Source organism: Rhipicephalus microplus, chromosome 5 (assembly GCF_043290135.1).
Source record: "Rhipicephalus microplus isolate Deutch F79 chromosome 5, USDA_Rmic, whole genome shotgun sequence".
Taxonomy (NCBI): Eukaryota; Metazoa; Arthropoda; class Arachnida; order Ixodida; family Ixodidae; genus Rhipicephalus; species Rhipicephalus microplus.
In genome coordinates, this window is record NC_134704.1 from 7519610 (window position 1) to 7542303 (window position 22694).

Here is a 22694-nt window from a genome sequence, read left to right on the forward strand (position 1 = left end):
GTGGCATCCAAATCACGATGATCTGCGGAAACATACAAGGATATCATTGTCGTCCTTGTGCGGTTGAGGCACCCAGTAAGTCCATTTGTTTGCGGATGGTAGGCAGTGGTGAATTTATGACGTGTAAAACACGAGCAAAAAATGTCGTCCACGACTTTGGATGGAAACAAACGACCATGGTCGGTCAGCAGTTGACGCGGCGCTCCATGGTGGAGAGTAACGTCGTGAAGGAGAAAGTCTGCGACGTCAGTAGCACAGCTTGTTGGTAGCACTCGCGTGATGGCAAACCATGTCGCGTGGTTTGTAGCCCCCACTACCCACTTATTCCCACTCATAGACGTTGGAAATGGTCCAATGAGATCGAGGCCGACGCAGCAGAATGGGTCTGTTGAAATGTGGGCCAGGTAGTGCCAAGGAAGGATGCTTTCGGCGTTGGCAGGACTCACAAGATGCAACGTATCGGCGCACATAGCGGTAAAGGCCGGGCCAGAAGAATCAACGCCGTACGCTGTGATACGTTCGGGCTGCTCCAAGATGTCCAGCGGTTGGGGAATCATGAAGTTGTTCGAGCACAGTGGAACGGAGCGTTGCAGCAACTACCAGAAGTTTTGGGCGTTCGGTGCTTGTGTTGCGTCGATAGAGAATTCTGTCATGAAGCGTGGACAGGCGAAGGGAAGGATCCGAGGTGTCTGAAGCTAGACAGCGTATGATAGACCGCAAATTGGCATCACTGAGCTGTTCAATACGTATGTCCGTGTAATCAGATATGGCGAAGACACAGGCATCAGAATCGTGCGCTGACAGGTCAGGCGGATCGACGGGATGGCGACATAGACAGTCGGCTACCTGGCGCATTCGGCCAGACCTAGGCCACGTCAAAGCTATATTCCTGGAGCTTTAAAGCCCAACGACCCAGATGTCCAGAAGGATCTTTGAGGGAGGAAAACCAGCACAGGGCGTGGTGATCCGTGATGACAGAAAAGTGGCGGCCCAACAAGTGCGTTAGGAATTTTCCAACTGCCCATACAAGGGCGAGGCATTCGCGCTCAGTGATGGGAAACTTGCACTCGGATGGAGAGAGGAGGCAACTTTGCGTAGGCGATTACATGATTTTGGCCTTGTTGCCACTGGGCGAGGACAGCGCCAATACCGTGTCCGCTGGCGTCGGTGCGGACTTCACAATGGCTCTGAAGGATCGAAATGACCCAAGAAGGGTGGAGAAGTGAGCAACGCAGTAAGTCGGCGAAACGAATTGGCTTGCTGGGGACCCCAAGAAAACAGCGTATCCTTCCTGTGTCAAGGGATGGGCAATGTCGGCGAAGTTGTGTACGAAACGCCAGCAATAAGAACAGAGGCCGACAAATCCCCGTACACCTTTCGTGGAACGTGGTGTGGGAAAATCTTTGACGGCGCCAATTCTGTCGGGATCGGGTTGCACGCCTTAAGAGCTGACAAGATGGCCTAGCACAGTGATCGTTCGGCGGCCGAAACGGCATTTGGATGTGTTGAGCTGAAGGCCTGCCCTTATAAAAACTTCCAGAGCAGCTGACAGACGGCTAAGGTGACTTTCGAATGACGGCCAGAATACAATGACGTCATCGAGATAACAGAGGCACGTTAACCATTTGTAACCCCATAGCAGCGAGTCCATCTTCTCTCAAATCTAGCGGGGGCATTGCATAAGCCAAAGGCATTACTTTAAACTGGAAAAGTTCATCCGGTGTAACAAGTGCAGTCTTTTCACGGTCTAATCTGTCGACGGAAATCTGCCAGCATCCTGAACGCAGGTCGACAGAGGGGAAGTAGGCAGACCCTGGCAGGTAGTTGAGGGCATCGTCAATCCGTGGCAGTGGGTAGACGTCCTTACGCGTGACCTTGTTTAAGTGACGGTAGTCGACGCAGAAGCGCCAGCGGCCATCCTTCTTTTTTACTGGAACGACTGGTGAGGCCCATGGACTGCAAGATGGTTCGATGACGTGTTTTGTGAAAATTTTATCAACTTCACGCTGAATGACTTGCCGCTCTGCATGTGACACGCGATAAGGACGTCGTCGAATGGGCTGGCGTCTCCAGTGTTGATCCTGTGAGTAACAAGTGACGTCTGACCAAAAGGGCGGTCACCAAAGTCGAAGATGTCCCTGAAGGATGCCAAGATACGCCGGATATCGGCTGCCTGTGCTGGAACGAGGTCTGGCGCGATCAACTTTTCAAAGTCGGCATCAGTGGAGCTCTGTGAAGGGGATGCAGTAGCAGGCAAAGGAGCATCTGCAATGAATGCAGAAACAGAATGTTCACTGATGGAAGAAACATTGGCTAGAGTCATGCCATCTGGAACAACTTCAGCGCACCAGCTGAAGTTCAGTATCGGTAGCGACGCCACATTATTCGTAATCGTCAACAAAGTATGAGGAAGGGCAACATTGCTGTCCAATAAGCACGGCACTGCGCTGTGCTCGCTACCGGGATGCAGAAATTGGGTTCCTTTCTCCTCTTCTAACCACTATCACCACCACCCCGCCTTGAACGAGCAGGAAAGACGCGAGGGGGAGGGTGGTGCCGCTCGGGCAGCAGCTGTCGCGATCGCTGGTGCCCGCGCTATCTCGGCAGCCATCAGCTGCCGTTTCTCATACACTTCGATGTGCGATCGCAAAGCGACTGAACGAAAATTGTTGCTCTTTCTGGCGTATTCTTTTACACCAGCATCTTTTAGAGTTACGTGAAATCGGATCCAAAAGAGTTGGATTTCAGCCTTACTTCATATAACAATACAATTTGTTGCTCTCACATTCGTTGTTGGTACCTTGCGGTGCAAATGCAACTTTTTTAACTATGTACAGCCGGCCACACATTTTTTTAACCTGAAAAAGCAAGCTTGAACCACCGAGTCCATAAGAACCGTATAACGCAGCACACCGGCGAATTGAACAATTTGCGCGCGCGCTTAACGAGCAGTCTTGTGCACTTGTCTTTACCAGGCTGTTCCGGGAGTCTGACAACATCCCACTTCCACCGTTACCGTCATCCTTTCCTTTTTCTTTCGCAGGTCTCGGGGTCAAATCCCGGCTGTGGCGGCTGCATTTTCGATGGAAGCAAAATTGCTGTAGACCCGTGTGCTCAGATTTGGGTGCACGGTAAAGAACGCCAGGTGGTCTAAATTTCTGGAGCCCTCCCCTACGGTGTCTTTCATAACCATATGGTGGTTTCGGGACGTTAAACCCCACATATCAATCAATCTTTTCCTTTTCTGAACGCTGCAATTGGGTTATAAAAAATCACTCTATCCGCAAGAGCTAAGCAATGAATGCGATAGCAACAATTTGTTATACGAAGTAAGACAGACAGCTAAGTCTTTTATATCCGATATCGCGTAACTCTACATTTCCTAGCTCTCTCTTCGCGTTGAGAACGCAGCACGTACAAGACAGCTGAGATAGCACGCGCGTCACCGACCATCAAAGTTCACAGCTGCTGCTCGATGCACGGGAACTCCTTGCAGCTAAAGTGTGGGGTGTTGCAGCGCAGTATGGCGCTCATAAGTGAGTTTGGCGCTTGATGGCGCAGCTGTTACATATATACTTTTCTCTTGAGGGATAGTGGCAATCTACTAGTCATGATTTAAGAATGCTTGGCGAATATGCTCCTCCACATTCTCATTCTTCTGGTTACTTCAATATCGTGGTTCGCTCTGCCGTTACTACCTGTCTTAAGTATGCGTACTCTTTTACAACTTCAAGTGAACTGCTCCATATATGTCGAAGCACTGTACTCGTGTTGTTGTACATAACTATGGTTTTCTGCAGATTAATTTTAAGGGTTACCTGCAGACTGGATCAGGGAACAAACCGGGGTTAAGGATATCATAGTCGAAATCAAGAAGAAGAAATGCACATGGGCCGGGCACGTAGCACGTAGGCAGGATAACCACTGGTTATTAACTGACTGGATTCCAAGTGAAGGGAGACAAAGTTAGGTGAGCGAGCAGGAAGTTTGTGGGTATAACAGCACGTACAGGACCGAGTTGAGTGGTGAATGAAACATGGGAGAGGCCTGCAGTGGACGCAGTCAGGCTCACATATGGTCATGCCACTGTCCAAGACAGAAGTAAAGCGAATGTGCAGATGTGTAACATTTGAGTGTAGACATGACGGACGCCCCGTCAGTCCCGATCCGCGGTTACTTCTGTTGTGCGTCATTCTCGCGTCAGTGGTGCATGCAGCGCGCTTGATCTCAACATGTCAATCCAAGATTGCTATTAAACTTTTGACACGAAATTACACGCTTCGAAAACACGGACTGCCGCGTAAGCGATTTTCATTCATCCGCGAGCAAGTATGAGACACTCACTGAAGCCTGTTTCTGTACGCAGGTGACCTGATGAAAGAAGAAGAGGTCCTGGAGTGGCTGAAAAAAAATCGGTACAGGCACCCTGAACTGAGCCTGTTCATGTACGCGCTGATAGCCATATCAACAGCGTTCATCTTGTACACGCTATTTCTCATCTTCTGTATGAAGGCCCCCCGTGAAAAGAAAGAGTGATCTCAGTGCAAGCCCGGTGTGAGGCCAAATCTCGCGTCGCCCCGAGAGAGAGTTTGTGGTTGCGAACGAGAAGCATTTGGGGAGAAGCTGTCGACACAAGCCAGCTCGGTTGAAATAAGGGCTCCGGATTCCCCAAACGTGGTTTCCTTCTGCCCGTTCCTTACTTCGAATACAGCGCAATGAAAAGAACTACGTTCCTATGATCGTATTTAACTATCCGTTGGAAGTACGGATGTAGTTGTTGCCCAGCCGGTGGGCGTTACGGCGTGCTTAATGAAACCAATGTTGTCCTCGCTGTTTAAAACTGCAGCACGCCACAATGTATACACTGCGGTCTGTAAACTCTCACCGAAGACAAACTCAAATCGAATATCAGAAATAGGCGTACACTCGAAACTCGATTAAACGAAGTGATGATCATGCTCAAAGTATTCCGTTGAATCGGGAAGTTAGTAAATTTCAAAAAAAAATTTGGTCCTCCAAAGCCTGAAATTTTGACGTATATATAACGACACCCAAAAGCTACCGCGAAATTATTTTATCTGCTGTCAACCAGCGCCCACACGAGCGGAAAGGGCGGCCAGCGTCCGGGCGACGCAGGCAAGGTCACGTGAAGCTGTGACAACACGTGTACAGAGAATGATTGCAGTAATTGCGTCACCAGTAGGAGCGAAGAGTAAGAAGAGAAATAAACTTGAAATAACGAAGGCAACCACTGTGGCGTTCCTGTGACGATAAGCTTCAGCCGCTTCTGACGCCACCTGGTACATGTTGAGCTCGTTGTTCTGTGCGTGGGCGTGGCCTCGTCGAAATAAAACAAGGCTTTTATCGCTGCATTACACGCCCGAAGGAAAACCAGACTGTGTCAAAATTTCAAGAATTTATCCCTTATTTCATATAATATATTTCACACAAGCTTCATTAAAGTGGATGTGGTGGGCAATTATAGTTTCGTTAGTTCCAGTTGATGACAACAGTCAAGTCTTAAGGAGAATGCAAGTTATTCGTTAGAGCGGAAACTTTGTAAAACTGGGTTTCGTCATATCTAGTTTCAAGCGTAATAGGGGACGCGGTTGGGTGAATATTCTTGGAAAGAAAGAACGTTGGCCGAGTTTGAACAGAGAGTTGAAACATGGAAAAAGACGTACCTGTCTCAATCACCGTTCATGTGACATCCTTTGTTATTTTACCCGCTATTACCGCAAAGGCCGCGACAAGTTGACGGCGTTGCAACGTTCCATCACATATACTATGTGGTATCACGAAATAAAATACGTGCATAAAACAATCCAGGAAATGAGGTCATCCTGAGCGTCGACTATTGCGTTTGCGTCGTTGGAATTGCGTGAAACAAGCCATTTCGACACTGTCGAGTCGGTATAGTGCCGACATATCATTATTGCTGATTCATCCCATAGGCAATTTTTTGCGGGCATTATGTATGGGCGATAAAAACCGTAATAACTTACCAACTAAAACTACATTATGTACAGTATAGATTCCTAATACTTTGAATACACGTAATTTATTACGGAACAATAAGCAATGCAACATCAAATATATCCATCCCAAATCCAAGACAGGCTCGTGCAACGGTCACGTCTTGTGTAAAGCGTGCTATTTTCGACAAATAACATGATGGTAGCAACGAAAGATTTATCGTCTGTGGGAAACGCGTCCCGTTAAAAATGGGCGATCTTTACGTAGCCTGGTTAGTATTCTGTGTGTGGATGCTTGTGTGATAATGCAAGGAGAGATCACTTACCATTATCAATACGTTGTTTGTGTTTCAGAAAGTAAAACCCACTGAAGCGATCGGCTGTACATCTCCCGAGATTGTAGTGTTCGTTGACAATCCTTCAGGTGCCTTCGCAGCTTCGGCAGTTAAGGCGAAGTACCGAGAAGTGTTAAGTATGCACTGAATGGAAGGACACAACCACGTTTTGTGTGAACTGACACTGCTCCGTTGTGTTCTTTACCCAATTTCTAAACATTGTAAAAAAAACTGCACATATGTACTGTTTACAATTATGTTTGTTGAACTTACTCAAGTTATTTTTTTTCTTTTGCACACGAAGCACACGGTAGGAAAGCTCGCCATTGTCCATTTAAATAGCACGCCGTAATTCTTCTATGCGCACACGTTCTAGGAAGTGGGAAAACCATCGGGTAGGTTACGCGAACAAAAATATGAAAAATATAAATTAAACGGTAAATATTGCTGAGTCAAACGCAAATCATTCAGCATTCGTACAACCATACTTGGTAGCATGCGGAATCACTCGAATCAACGCGGATAAACTTTTCCTATTTCTTGACATAGGGCGTGGCGTAAGTATATAACACTTTGTACAAGTTGTATCTTCACGCACGTGGTTCAAAAAATGACGATAATGTGTGCTTTGGCAACTCTTTACACATGAAATATGCTGTTCCAAACATGTGTATGGAGCAGTACTGTACAGAATTGTAAAGATGCATTGTAATGAGTTATCTCCATTGCAAGGTGCTTGTGTTCAACTTTATGAATCTTACTTTTACGATGCTCTGTCTGAATGATAAATTGAAAAAAAAAAAGAATGTACTTCATGCAGAACCATGACAGTGATCCCGCCTTGTATGAAGTTTTACGATGTATTCACTGTGATGGAGATTTTCTTTTCTTTATGATTTAACATGGTCTTCTATGCAAATAATAGAGAGTAGTTTTAACTTTGACATGCATATGAGGAAAAATCGTTCGGCTGATATAAACACTAGTCCACCACCAATCAACTCGATAAATCAATTCATATTCAAAGGTGTCATAAAGCCTCAGCCGGACGCAGCGAAAACGGCCTCGTGTATCAAGTGTGTACACATTATTCGTTCACAAACAGTGAGAACAATAAAGCAACACGTGTTTGTACTTGTATGGTGCTTGTGTGATAGACTCTCTTGCACTTTCGTATCAGCAAGCGGTAAGACCAGCCGAAACCACCAGCACCCTTTTTGGTACGATTCACACAACACTCACGCGGATTCAACGAGAAACCTTGCTTCTACCATGCAGCATAGGTCATCAACTAAGCCCATCCCATGCCCTGACGCATGGAGTTGGCCAGGAAAAGGCGGGACTTCCAGCGAGAAACTACTGGCCCGGGCTAGGACGCTGGAGAACACCGAGTTAGGTCCCCGGCGTTGGTCGCGGAACAGCCCAGAGTTGGTCACCGGATGTGGGCTGAGAAGGGCGGCTCGCCGCCACTCAGCCAGTCGTTTCGGGGTGCAGGCTCTCTCGTCCTGGTTAATGACGGCTAATAACGCGTTCGCAGTTAAAAAAAAATTGGCCCGGTATCAGCATTTAATCTGCAAATGTCGTTGAAGGACGATAGTCGTGCGTGTGGAGAGAGTGAACAAAACATATATATGATGTTGTGCTCAGGAAAATTGGTGAATGGTATTCTGGAGACGCTGCGTTAGAGTACATCGAGGGTGCAGCGGAGGCAAACGAGCGCATCAAGTCATGTCACACGCGAGACATAACCGCCATCTGGCAGTTTTTTTTTTTTTTCAAGAACAAAGCTCGTGGCTTTGAGACGGGTGTGCGCGCCCGCCTCATAGGTGATAAGGTGTAAAACGCAAGACGACGGGTAGGTGCCACCATTGTCTCGTTTTAGGTAAGGCCCCTGTAGTTTTAGCAAAGCGTTGGAAACACTCGCCTTTCCGTGCAAGCGTTGGTTGGATGGTCAGCGCAGCGTGATAAGCGCTACGGTCCATAAAATCATTTATGTATGCTTTTTCTACTAAAAGGCGCACATGCATAATATATACGTGTTGTTATGGTGCCCCAGACAAGCGCAATAATTGCTTTTTTATTCGACAACTGCTCAAGTATGAACGCTGAATCTTGAGCAACATAGGTGGGCGCTGCGAATGGGGTCGACCATTTCAAATACCCGATGCTGTAAAAAGTGGACAAACAGACAAATGTACAGACAGACAGACAGACAGACAGACAGACAGACAGACAGACAGACAGACAGACAGACAGACAGACGTGCCCGCACCACGGAAAGCCGGGCGATAGGTGGAGCGAGGGACAGAGTCTGTGTAAAGTCCCTTAATATAGAGAAAGTGTTGTGTAATACTACCCAAGATAGAGCGCGTGTCGTATATAAGATAAGATGCACATGGAAGTGTCTGGCTCTCTGACGTCACTGTTAAGTTCTTTGTTAGATATAAGACCGCCGCGGGTGTGCGGTGCGATTCTTTTCCGTTGTATTGCTCGTTGAAATAAACATGTGTGTGTTGGCTAGTCGGCTCCCAAGTTGTGAAGACATAACAGTGGCGACGAGGATGGGATGATACTCGGGCACGTTAGCCGGGCCTCGGCTGTAGCTCACGTCACGGCACCAGTATTCTAGGAGCGGAAAGCGTCCTGGTGGATTACCACGACATGGCTTCCTTTGGCCGGTTTGAGCCGTTCACGGAAGAGGGAGACGAAGACTTCGACTCATATGCGGAACGCTTTGAACATTACGTCCGGGCGACCCAGGTCAGTGAAGACTTGAAGGTGTCAGTCTTTGTCACCGCCATTGGAAAACAGGCCTACCGCACGTTGAAGAATTTATTGGCCCCGACCAAGCCGGAAGAGAAAACGTACGACGAACTGCTCCAAATACTGAAAGGGCACTATTCCCCGAAGCCTTTGGTGATAGCGGAAAGATTCCGGTTCAACCGTCGGTCGCAGCGGGAAAATGAGTCAGTTGCCGCATTTGCGTTAGAATTAAAAAGGCTGGCTGGATCGTGCGAGTTCGGCCAATTCTTGGATGACGCCCTGCGGGATCGGTTCGTGGCCGGACTGAGAGATGAAACGGCACAAGCAGAGCTGCTTAAGAAGAGTACCCTGACGTTTCAAGCTGCCTATGACCTGGCGAAAAGTGGGGAACTCGCTCGCACAGAAACCAGAAAAATTCACCCCAAAGAACTCGGTGACGTGAACTTGGTGCGGCCACACCACCCCCAACGGTCCACAGGTACGAAAAGGGGCGTGAGCGGTAACGCGGAGCGGCATGCCGAGGCGACGGACTGTTCGCGTTGCGGAGCAGCGCATGACGCCACCACCTGCCCTTTTCGCAAATATCGATGTCGTGCCTGCAAAAAGGTGGGACACCTGGCAAGGGTCTGCAGAACAACGCCACGTTCGGTGCATTCTCTCATCGATGGTACTGGCTTAGAAGACTCGGGTGACTGGGACGATAAAAGTGGTGAGAACGAGGTCTTGCTTAGTCATATTTTTTCATGTCGGAGTAGTCACGGTGGCTACGCTGTGAAAGTTAAGATCGCAGGCAGGAATGTCACGATGCAGGTTGATACCGGAGCCTCTGTGTCTATTGTGCCAGAAAAAATGTACAGACAGTATTGGCCGAATGTACCCCTAGAAAGATGTAGTTTACGGTTAAAAACGTATGGCGGTTCCACACTAGCAGTTGCCGGAAAGTTGACGGTGCATGTAGAGCACGACGGGCAAACCGAGACCTTGCCGTTGATTGTAGTCCGGACGGAAAAAATTGTGACACTTTGTTGTTGGGCCGCAACTGGCTAGAGGCTTTGAAGCTGAATTGGGCAAGCGTGTGTAATATCAACTTTGATAAAGCAAACACACATGATAGATCAGCCGCACTCATCGAAAAATTTTCGGAAGTGTTTAATCAATCACTAGGACTGATAGCTGACACGTCGGTCAAACTGGTGCTAAAAGACAGCTGTACGCCTGTTTTCTGCAAACATCGGCCTGTGCCATTCGCACTCCGGAACGCGGTAGCGTCGGAGTTGCAGTCGCTAGTGGAATCTGGAGTACTGGTTCCAGTAAAACACAGTGAATGGGCAACGCCTCTAGTAGTTGTCCCCAAGGCAAACAACAAAGTGCGAATATGCGGAGACTACAAAGTGACCCTAAACCGTTGTCTGAGAACTGATTATTACCCTCTGCCAACAATGGAAGATACGTTTGTAGCGCTGCATGGATGCAAGTGGTTTACTGTCCTTGACCTGTCGACAGCGTACCAACAGTTGCAGCTGCACCCCGAGTCGCAACCCTTGGTCACTGTCAACACCCACCTAGGCCTTTTTCAATATACACGTACAATGCAGACGGCACCTGAACCGAAGGCGGGAAACACTCCTGGAATGTTCGTGGTCTCATATGATCAACATGCACGTACCTCTCCTCGTTCCCTATCCCTATCACATAAGTGCTTAAACTCTCGCGTTTTTTTACCTTACCGCTCAACCACTCTCCTTCCCCGGGGCGCAGTCCTTGTACGAGGACGTCTTCCCCTTCCTCGAAGTCTCTCCAAGCTCCACGTCGCCGATTGGCTGCCTGCCTTGTTCGCTCTAGCTTTTCTTTCATCCTTTGCTCGATATCTGGATGGAGAAAGCTCAACCTGGTTCTAGGTTTCCACGATAAGAACAGCTGGGCCGGCGTCTCTTCAGTAACACCTGTTGGCGTGTTCCTATAATTGAATAGGAATTGGTCGATCCGCTGCTGGAGAGACTTCATCCGCCCATTCTTCTGCTCGTCCATGACCTGCTTAAGAAGATTTTTCTTTAACGTCTGTACACAACGCTCTGCGCTGCCATTCGATGCCGGGTGATAAGGCGGCGATTTAGTGTGCCGGATGCCATTACGACTCATGAACGTCTCGAAAAGTTCCGAAGTAAATTGGGGCCCATTGTCTGTTACCACTTCTTCCGGTAATCCGTACGCGGCAAATACGGTGCGCAATTTCTCTATTGTCTTTTCGCTATTAGTTGACCTCATCAGAAACACTTCAACCCACTTGGAGTACGAATCAATAAGTACTAGGAACCAATGCTGGTCTCGATGCGCAAAATCTAAGTGCACACGCTCCCACCGGCGCCCCGCCACTCCCCATGACATCACCGGAACCTTGGGCGCCGCATTTTGCGTCAACTGGCATGTTACACATTCTTTAACTTTTTGCTCAACATCCGGCGTAAGGCGAGGCCACCATACGTGGCTTCTAGACAGCATTTTCATACGTGCCATTCCAGGATGGCCCTCGTGCAACAGTGATAGCACTTTGTCGCGGAGAGACAATGGTACTATCACCCGGTTTCCCCACGTCACACATTCTCTGTCAACAGAAAGCTCGTGGCGTCGCACAAAATAGGGCGCCAGTGCATCGTCAGACACTTTTGAAGGCCAACCGCTCTGCGTGTAAAACAACACTTTTGACAACAGGCTGTCTGTTCTCGTTTCCCTTCTGATGTGTTCTGCGGAGAGTGGGAGCTCGTCTAGCATCGAAAAGCCGATGTACTCCGACACGTCATCAGAGTTCCGAAGCGGCAGGCGCGATAGTGCGTCTGCATTGCCTATATCGCGTGATTTGCGATAAACCCATTTGTACTCATACGCAGCAATCTGCAGAGCCCATCGCTGCACGCGTGCCGCTGACATCGCAGGAATCGGCCTATCCTCTCCCAATAATCCCGCCAAGGGCTGATGGTCTGAGTATATTACAAATTTTCGCCCAAAAAGGTACTTGTGAAACTTCTTTAACCCGTACACGACAGCCAGTGCTTCTTTTTCGATATGGGCGTACGCCTGCTCTGTTTTAGTGAGCGTTCTAGAGGCAAAAGCGATTGGCCTTTCTTCTGATCCTACCTTGTGAAAAAGGACTGCGCCTCGGGGAAGGAGAGTGGTTGAGCGGTAAGGTAAAAAAACGCGAGAGTTTAAGCACTTATGTGATAGGGATAGGGAACGAGGAGAGGTACGTGCATGTTGATCATATGAGACCACGAACATTCCAGGAGTGTTTCCCGCCTTCGGTTCAGGTGCCGTCTGCAAACTACGAACTTCCCGCATGCACCCAAGACGTTGTGCCTCGCAGGTCTTTAGGTGCCCCTGTACCCATCGAGGGCGCACGAGAGACGGCCGACCCCGATCAAGTCGAGGAGCAGGCAGAAGATACAAACAAAGAACCGGTCAACCTACCGGGCCTTTCATCTGCTGGTGGGGACTGCGGCGGGGGCGAGACTCAATCTTCCCCACCGGAACTTCCGGAACTTCGACGCAGCACCCGGCAAAGACGACCGCCGGATCGGTACTAAAAAAAAAAAAAAACACTTGGGGGGGGGGAAGGAGTGTTGTGTAATACTACCCAAGATAGAGCGCGTGTCGTATATAAGATAAGATGCACATGGAAGTGTCTGGCTCTCTGACGTCACTGTTAAGTTCTTTGTTAGATATAAGACCGCCGCGGGTGTGCGGTGCGATTCTTTTCCGTTGTATTGCTCGTTGAAATAAACATGTGTGTGTTGGCTAGTCGGCTCCCAAGTTGTGAAGACATAACAGAAAGTATCGACACTCTCCTTTATATCCTCTCCCAAGTGTCTAAAACCTCATCCACATCCTCTCCCGAACGGTCACCGTGCGGGCGCGGCCCTATAACTCGCGCTACTGTCATATCAAGAGTGTTCTGTCACGCTGATAACACTTACGATGCTCGTGGCGGCCCGAGAGGCAGTAGAGGAGGGTGCGCGGTACTTTGCTAAAAATATCCAGGGACCTAAGTCTGTGCAGGTCCCGAGGATCTTCAAATGAGTGGGCAGACGCCTTTGGTCAGATACATGAGACTTGTCAAGCTAATTGTGCACTCTTTAAAAAAAGTAAAAAGGTAGCAACTGCAAGCAAATAGGTAGTAACTGCAGCCCTTACTACCTTTATTCGATCGTTACTGCTCTTTTACTACCTACGTTAGTAAACAGTTACTACCTGCAATCATTACTAACTTTTTTGCGACCTGTTTACTACCAACGTTAGCAAACAGTAACTGAAATGAAAGAGGTAGTAGCTGTAGCCATTGCTATCTTTCTTGCCCCGTTACTACCTTTTTGCTACCCGGCTTTTGACTATCTAATTCAAAATAGAGTGTGAATGCGATTCTTACAATTTATGAGAGGAATCATCTCGACGTATTACCATTAAACAGAAAAATGACGCAGAAGGTATCCATAGATCAAGAAAGTACTTTTTGTTTTAAATTATGCAACCGAGATATGTAAACGTCATTCTGATATTGTCGAAACGCAGAAGTACAATTTAACGAACCATAAGCAAGTGCTACACGCGTTCTAATGGACAATTACAACAAACTTAGTAAATTACAGCTCAAATTAACAAGACCAGCAGATCAAAATAACCAGACGGTCGCAATTAGCCCCGAGGACAGTCACAGTTATTCCACTGCGGCGTGTCTCCAAATATTATTATTGTTTTGGCGCGTCAAACCCCAAAAACGATCATTACCTTTTAAACGCTGATATATTAGCCGTGTGAAGCATTCAAATGCACTGAGAATGAGTTCGGTACCTTGTTTCGGCCATTGTAGATAATGCCTTTTGCAGCACTTTTATAACAAATAAATATAACATATAATTTTTTATAAGTAATGGTGATTAAAAATATTTTGCTACGTCACCAACACACGTAAGCAGGTAGTATAATATAGTGTTACAGGTTTAAATTAGTTATAATTCATCTTGAAACACAAGTGCTCCCCTGTGCCAGACATGCCCCTGCAAAGTAGGGGCTATATATAGCCCACGCTTACTTCTTACTACATGGATACGTAAAAAAATCACCAATGAACTTGTTTGCTCTATGCATTCTTCGCATTAATGGCACAATACGCTTCCTTACCCGAAGTTGTCTAGTGATGAGACATTGATTGACCAACATTAGCAGTAGAAAAATGTGTCAAAATGAATAAACAAGTATTCTTCACTACTTCATTCTTGAAACTTTTAAAATTTACTACCCATGGGTGGTAACGGCTAGGGTAGTAACAGTTACTAAATGCTGGTATTAACAGCAGAGGTAGTAACTGTTACCACCCTCGCCGTTACTAACTGCGCTTGCTACCAGGGTTGGACAAACCATTACTACCCAAAGTTAGCAAGCACTCTCACCTTTTTTCTAAGAGTGTCATGAGGTGGTGGCTAAAGTTGGCGGTTAGTGTGAGACTAGTGACGGACATCTGTATTCGTAGAGCTTGAAAATGGAACGAGTGTAGTATCAATTGAATGTGGGAAAATGCGGGGAAGAAATGGCCCCGTACTTGCATATTTGACTGCATATGTCATATTTCGTCTGGAGAGAGTTAATAAAACGTTTATTCCATTTATTCTGCGCCATAAAATCGGTTAATGGAATTCTGGAGCACTGCGTGAGACAAGAGCGCCATCTTGTAGTAATCTTAAAAAAACGAAAGGTTGGCCGCCGATAAAGTGAGTGTGCAACGTGCGCGAGGAATCTCGGAGGCCATAATTTGTTGAACGCAAGACCACGGGTAGGTGGCAGCACCATATCGTGTTAGCAAAGCATGGTGTAGCAAAGCGTAGGGAGCACCCACCTTTTCGTGCATAGCGTCGCATTGTCAGTGCAGCGTAATAAACGCTACGGTCTCCAGAACTACTCATGTATGCCTTAATTCTCTAGCATAAAGAAATACACCAAAGAATATTGACAAGTTGATACTGTACCTCACACATGCGCAATATTTGCTTCTAAATCGACAACGCACACAAGTATGAACGCAGAGACCAGATCCAGATTGACACAGACTCCAGGTTGACGCAGACTCGTCGACCAACCAACATTTTTGCGCTGAAGTATCCTTAGAAAGATTTAAGAAATGCGCATATACGACCGCCAGGAGTGGCTAAGATTCGTGAACACGGGGTGTGCTCGAGCCGACATATTGACAAACGGACTTGTTTCCTTCCAAGACTGAAGCTGCACTACAGGTAGCGCGCCTGACCCTGCCCCTTTTGTTAGGAATGGGAAAGCAAGTAAAAATGAATTTTGTTGCAGTATTCAGCAGTTCATTACGATGAGTTTGAGGCCAACAAGCTGAATTCATGCTCAAGTCACCACGTGCATCAAGGTTTCTATAATAGAGACGATAATTTTTTAGTTTCCGACAAAGGAACGTGAATTGTGCCATAGAAAGTCCGAAATTTCGAAAAATAGCACGACGCCCACGCAACTATTGCTTCGCCACGCGGTGCGTCACACGGGGCTTTGCTTTCTAAAGCTAAAACGCCGAGGCGGTACGGGATTTACTTTCGCGAAAATGGTTGGCACTGCAGCGTCGTTCCTCAGCGCTGGAAGGCTAACATTCCAAGACGAGAACAAAGCACCAACGGCTCTCAATGCGAGAAGCGGCGTTGACCAGATGTGCTCACCGAATAACACATAGCGTCAAGATGTGACGTCCTTTACCCAAGAATGGAAAAAATTGCGTTACAATTGCTGCGAAAACGAAGTTGGGGAGGAGACAGAAAAGTAGACAGCACGAGCGCAGACTATTGCTACAGGTTTTTTGCCACGCTTGTTGGGTTCTCTGCTTTTCTTTCATTTCATGCATTCTAGTGATCCCCTACGTTCACAAAGCATCCCATAAATTGTAGAACATAGGAGTCGGGCATGATCTGAATGTTGTGTCCTCAGCTCCACTCAAATCGAAAGGAATGTGCCAGAAAGTGAAAGACCACGGGGCGACGTATGTCGAACACGTCATGCTAAAAAATACGTTGAATGTAAAGTAGGCATCGTATACTCTACCCCACTGACATGTAGCAAGAAATACATTGGGCAATCGTGAAGATGCACCAACAAGCGGCTCAATGAGCATCGCTATGCATGCCAGTATGCTGTAGCATGACTCGAGTGTCATGCACCACATTCGGGCGATCGTATGACAGACACGGGCAAAGGACAATTCGGAGAACATCTTCCGAGTAGCAAAACAAGTTGCATTATATTGTGTACCCCAAACTTACCATTTCTGCAGAAAAAACCGAGCTGCCCAGGGCAATTATCCCGCAGAGTTGCACCGTTGCTTTTTTGCGTGCAGCTGATTGAACACCTAGTGCAAAGCTGAAAGTTTGTTGGAGAAGCACAATATGGGCGGTAATTATCGGAGCTGCGAGTGACACACAGGCCGCAAACATCACAGCACGTTTGTTCTTGACCGTCCCAATATTTTCGTTTAGCAGGTTCGTCGATCACTGTCCGTTGGCGGCGGCCGCGCGTGACCGAGCTAGGCACTCGCTCTGCGCGCCGCCATTTGCGCATGCGACCAATAAGCGTTCCTTGTGACCCATCGGCAACCATGGCCTTCACCGTCTTGTCTGCAAGGCATGGCCACTTTCCTTCTGCATGCGGCACGAGCCGAAGTAGGCACATAGGTCGCAAGATCATTGAGTTGATCGATAGATTAGGGGACGCATGTGTTTCAAATTCGATTTCTCTTCTACGAGAGTCTTCTTACTCGAGTTATAACAACACAATTTTGTGCCGACGGCACACACGTGATGCGTCACGGGTTTTTAGCTATACAAATGTAGTTGCTAGTCCCCCGCTCGTCTATGTCAAGCCTCTTGTTTTCGTCTTTAGCAGTTTAGCCTTGTACGCATGCGCACGAGGGACGCCCCCCTCCCCGCCTATTTGCCAAAGAGGGGGAGGGGGCGCACATTCAGCTCCAAACCGACTTCATAGAGAGAAGGCTGCTTTTTTTTTTTTTTTTAAAGCTAAACAAACCTACTGGATTCTGTGCCGGCGGCCTAGCACGTGAAGCGGAGCTTCGCCATTGCCTGAGCCCACGTGTCATGTCATCTCGCTTTGACCAATAGGTGACCAGTAATATAGGCAATCGCAGGGAAGTGTGGGATACGACGGCTTCCGGCTCGACGCACCACGCGGGTTAGCAGCGGCACGTGCGCATTTTCGTATCTCTCCGTTGAAAAAAGCACCTCTACGTGCTATGTCAGTGCTGCAGATGTTTTTTTTTTTTTGCTAACTGTGATGACGACAAGCTACGAAAGCCATGAACTGTAAGGAAACTTTTTTATCGCACTAAAATGATCTGCAATGCTTTTATGCTGTTCGGGGGGTACTGTCAGTTTGGCTAGCAGATCAGTTGATACAGAGAACAGCTTTCATTGTATGATACGTTACTGCAGATAAAATATCACCATTATAATGATCTCCGAGGATGGTGATGACAGTAGCAGTGTGCTAAGAGTTCATATCGAGATCACTGCTTCAGCCGCCATCATCGGTCGATCGGCATGAAGCGCAGCACTTATTGAGCGCGTTGAGATGTCTTCGTTTTTTTCTTTCCTAGCCTTAAGTGCACTATAATGCATTTCTTAGTCAAAGCCATATGCTTATTTGAACGCTGATCTTGATCAAGCTGCGCTGCACGCTGCACGCTGCACATAAACAATACAGTCAGATATATTCAGCGCCGAATAATCGAAACCCTGCGCTTGTTTAACGCACTTCTTCCCTTTGGTGACGTCCTGGCGCAGTTTGACCATGATAAACGCAAATGGACTCGTCCAGCGCTTCGTGTAAACTAACTATTGAGTGAAGCTTTCCCGTTTTTTGTGCAATGGCCGGCGCTCATCTCGTGCGGCAGGTAGATTTTCCCCGCGCGTTCCCATATCTTTGCTAGGCGCGCCTGCGCGACAATTTATTTCTCGATATAATTTTCGCATCAAATTCATGCGTAAGCTTTTCTGGTGTGGAATACACACGTACCTGCGATAAAATGGTTTTCGCACACTCTGGTTCAACGTTCCGTACCCAAAGGCTACCTGTTGCAGTAGATCTCTTCAGAGCCGCGGCCCACCTAATTTTTCTTCATTCCATGGGAATTGATACCTGCGTTTGCCTTTCACGCTCGAGTTGTAGCAGCCAACGGCTGAACAGATAGATAGATATGTTGGGTTTAACGTCCCAAAACCACCATATGATTATGAGAGACGCCGTAGTGGAGGGCTCCGGAAATTTCGACCACCTGGGGTTCTTTAACGTGCACCCGAATCTGAGCACACGGGCCTACAACATTTCCGCCTCCATCGGAAATGCAGCCACCGCAGCCGGGATTCGAACCCGCGACCTGCGGGTCAGCAGCCGAGTACCTTAGCCACTAGACCACCGCGGCGGGGCGAACGGCTGAACAACCGACCATGGTTTATCAGGACGAAGATAAACGCGTGACCACGCGCGTGAATCCCGAATAATCTGAGGCTTACGGCGGTTCACCGTCGTCTACTCTTCTCGAATCGGAAGCCGGCAGCAGTCGGTGCATCCCACAATCTCTCGCTCTTTTACTGGTCACCTATTGTGCACATTTTGAATCTAGCGGCCGATTTATGACACCGCGAAATCTCTAGAAACGCCACAGCGCGAGCCGGTAAGTCACGTGATTTCGCTTCGGCCAATCAAGTGTAAGCGCGCACACACTTGAAATCTGGCATTGTATATGCGACAATACGTGATCAGCCAATCACATTTGCTAAGGCATGTTGCCAGGCTAGTTGGTTGGGGTTCATCATAAAAGTGTTGTGTATTGTATTCTTTACCTGTGAACGCGCGTACTTAGGCCAAACTGAAAGGTGTGTGAACCGAAGACTTAGGGAACACCAGTACAACGTAAGAAAAGCTGTATCTGATCATTTCGGAATTCACTGTCACAGATGTGGTTGTGCACTTCGTTGTTCTCAATCAGGCTCATGACAGAACTACGCTCGAAATCATTGAAGCCTATGAAATTGACAAAATGGAAGAAAAATGTGCGAGCGTGGCCGCCTTAGCCTTGTCAGCTAAAAAAAAAGTGAGGCATCTAGAATTATCGCTTGATGTTGGCGGGAACTGATTGTCATAACCAGTGATGACACGTGCCTGAGCAGTGCTGTATATTTACACGGTGCTTTCTAGGTTTTATAGATCTACTGTTATTGTACAATAGCCAGTGTACTTGTCACGGTGCGCTATAGTCATATGAATGATGGACAGTTGCACAGACTCGTGTGCCCCCAGTTTCGCTGCCTGATGGTTTTAACGGCGTACAACTGGCCGTTTCATTTAAAGTTCTCTAGACTGACAAGCCTACTAAGACTCCAATTAGAATTGGAAGGAATACCAGCAGCACCAAATGAAACTGAAGAAACCGAGACAACAGACAGGGACAGTTTTGGTTTCTTGTCTCAGTTTCTTCAGCTTATTCATTTAGTGCTGCTGGTATTTTCACCAGAACTATGTTATAACTTGCCCAACGAGCCACCCTAATAAATCGAATTAGAAATCAACAGTGCGAGCAGATATAACCACAAATGAAAAAAAAAATGAATCAGGTGTCAACTTTGTGTACCCCTCCAAGAAGTGTGAAAAGTTACACAGCAGAAAGAAGAGCAAGACAACAATTAGATAACAGGGCAAGAATACAGATGTATGCCAGCAACCTGCGACAGTGAAGTGGGCCTAGGCGGAGAAAGTACCTTGTGTAACCCCATAACAGGGTTTAAGGGAGCACTGACACAAAATTTTGAAGGCGAGATAAGGACCGAGAAAGCTTTATGTGGCGTCACACACAACATCTACGAAATGTCAAGGGTAAATGTGGCCTAGAGCATAATTAAAATGAATTTTCAAATGCATTACACGCGACTGAGCGAGATGCGCAACCCCTCACAACGCCGACAACAAAACGGCAGAAATGTAAACAAACCTACGGCACCATTAGGCTGGATGCTATACTTGGGGACGACTTTCTGTGGCAATGAAAGGAAGGCTACGGAACTAAAGTGGGCGTGTGCCACCACTAAAAAATATAGTCCAACAAATGCATCTAACGTATTCCACGTGAAAATTAAAAAAAAAATTATTTTCAAAGTGTGCAGTTTATAAAGAGATGTTGAGCAAACGAAGGTATCACAATTATTTGTCTTGCTTTATGAAGTGTAATTTCGCACCTCTGAAAACGTCGCACGTTTCAAGTCCACCTCGTAGTAAAAATGGCACCTTCGTGTTTAGGTGAGCGCATGTCCCCCTCCAGCTATTCCGACGACTCGCCGAAGGTGCTTATGTCAAATTTCACTCACAAATGGCTGTGTAAGCAGACGTAATACGTTATATACTGTGGTATTATTCAAACACGGCCGTCATTCGAAAAGCTAGTTCACGTGGACTACTTCGCAGAGGAGTACATCTGCCGTAGCTCCACTCCTCCCTTCATTGCCACAGAAAGTTGTTCCAGCACGCACCTTGCGCTTGTACTATCTGCAATTTCTTCCTCCACTCCTGCGAATTCGCGTGTGCTGGCTGTCAGTGCGGCGCACACGTAACAGCTTTGCGTGGTGACGTGGCCAGCTGTGTTTACTTTGCTACCAGAACTGCTTTATGGCACTGCGAAATCTCTAAAATCGTCACTGCGCGAGCCAGCAGACCATGTGATTTGGCTTCGGCCAATTAAGTGTAAGCACACACATTTAAAGTCTGGCATCGGATTGTGACAACACATGATCAGCTAATTGCATTCACTCGCATGCCCACGGTTTTGCTGCCCAATTTTCACAGCATACCGACTGACCACTGTGCTTTTTTGAAGAGCATAGACACAAACATTTTGCAACTTGTTATAATTTTTTTATGCAATAGGTAGCTTATGACCTTTTTACCACGGCTGGGAACCTCGTTCGCGCAAGTGCGTGACGGTCATTTATATAGGGCACCCAGCCACAATTTTGGTTTCAAAAAGCAGCGAGCTAGGTAGGAGCACTTCCGGTAGCAAAGTAAACACAGCTAGCCACGTGACCACGCAAAACTGTGACGTGGGCGCCGCACACGAGAGCGTGCGCTGTACTGACAGCTCACGCGCAAGAGCAGAGGAGAAAATTGCAAGTAGCGCAAGCGTTAGACATGTGCTAGCAATCAGCCAAAACAACTCGTGACGTAGGTTTGTTTACATTGCTGCAGCGTTGATTTTGGGGTCGGGAAAGGTTCCGCATCTCGCTTAGTAATGTTGCACGCACTTTAAAATTAACTCTAATTATGCTATAGGCCATATTTACCCTTGATATATTGTAAATGTTGTGTGTGTTTCCCTATAAAGCTATATTGCTCAATATCTTGCCTTCGAAATTTTGTGTCAGTGCTCTTTTCAATCCTGTCTGTTACAGCATTACAAAAGATACTTTCTATATCTGTGCCTACTTCAGTGTCACAGGTTCTGCCATGCATCTGTATCCTTGCCCTGTTCTCTAATTGTTGTTTTGCTCTCCTTTCTGCTATGCAATTTTCCACGCTTCCTGCAGGTGTACACAAAATTGACACCTGACCCATTTTTTTTGTCCTTTATGTTTATATCGGCTTGCACTGTTAATTTCCAATTGGAGTCTTTCTAGGCTCGCTGATCTAGGAAACTCTAACTGGCACGGCTCATGCAGCTTTTCAACACAGTGCAACCAGCTGGAGAATAGCCTTCTTCTATTCTTCATCTTAATCATGGACTGAGTACTTTCAATTCCAGAATTTGGTTTCAATATCTTCTGTTGTGCATTTTTCTTCATGTGTCAGCTAACTGACACTTGTAAACTGAATGTGGTGTGGCATCGACAACATTGACTGCCGAGGCCTGATAGAGGGTTGTCGTGCCCGGGCATTTTCCGATTTCATAACTACAGTCATGGCAATGCTGACACCCTAGCACTAGTGCGCAGCGCAGCCATGTCGCAGTCCAGCATACAAAAAATCAGTTGCAAACACTCGGTATAGAAATTCATCAACACAGCACACTGAGTTGACACATGACTCTTCAAGAAGTCATCAGATTGCACTGACAAATAGAAATAATTCTGCTCCAGTCCAACAGGGCAGATTAGCAAGAAGCAAAACGACCCACGCCCAGAGCACTTTCTCTATGTATGGAAGAATATTTCAGCATTTCCATTCTGCACAGCAAACGCAAGAAAGAACACAAATGACACTGGTCAGCAGAAATTTCATGTAGAGGCTTTAGGTCAATCTAATTGTAAAATAAGATTGAAAAATTGTGTTGTAAAAGTTTACATTCTCACCAAAATAGCATTTCTGGTTACATTCTATGTAGTTGCAATGTTAATGCGCCGACTAGCCATCATTATATAAAGGAGTTCAAGTAAAGTAACACTGATATAATGGAGCCAGGTGCTCTAAACGCCTGAGCGAGCAGCAGCATCTACAATATTTTTATATAAGCAGCAATAGAAGCGTGAAATATTTCGACGATAACATTCTACGTCATCAGAATAAGGGCCACACC

The 22694-nt window shown here is 47.0% G+C and overlaps 2 protein-coding genes across 5 annotated transcripts in view; both read left to right on the top strand.

The window, feature by feature from the left end:
* Positions 1-12865, top strand: part of hlk (hulk) — a 134145-nt gene extending 121280 nt beyond the window's left edge. For 2 of the 4 annotated variants that reach the window (XM_075894777.1, XM_075894778.1), the window contains exons 33-34: positions 4367-4415; positions 12432-12865. In XM_075894777.1, the coding sequence (XP_075750892.1) occupies positions 4367-4415; positions 12432-12651 (269 nt within the window). In that variant the 3' untranslated portion in view covers positions 12652-12865. Of the gene's footprint in view, positions 1-4366; positions 5249-6329; positions 6565-12431 lie in introns of those variants that run through there. The other 2 variants (XM_037426252.2, XM_037426251.2) reach the window with 2 other exon arrangements.
* LOC142817651 (uncharacterized) lies at positions 8833-10260 on the top strand. Its single transcript, XM_075894780.1, has one exon. The coding sequence runs from the start codon at positions 8972-8974 to the stop codon at positions 10118-10120; it is 1149 nt and encodes a 382-aa protein (XP_075750895.1). The 5' UTR covers positions 8833-8971; the 3' UTR covers positions 10121-10260.
* Positions 12866-22694: the final 9829 nt, after the last annotated feature.

What these genes read in the sequence shown, in the direction of transcription:
- LOC142817651 (XM_075894780.1), top strand. Translation starts at nt 8,972, where the DNA reads ATGGCTTCCTTTGGCCGGTTTGAGCCGTTCACGGAAGAGGGAGACGAA.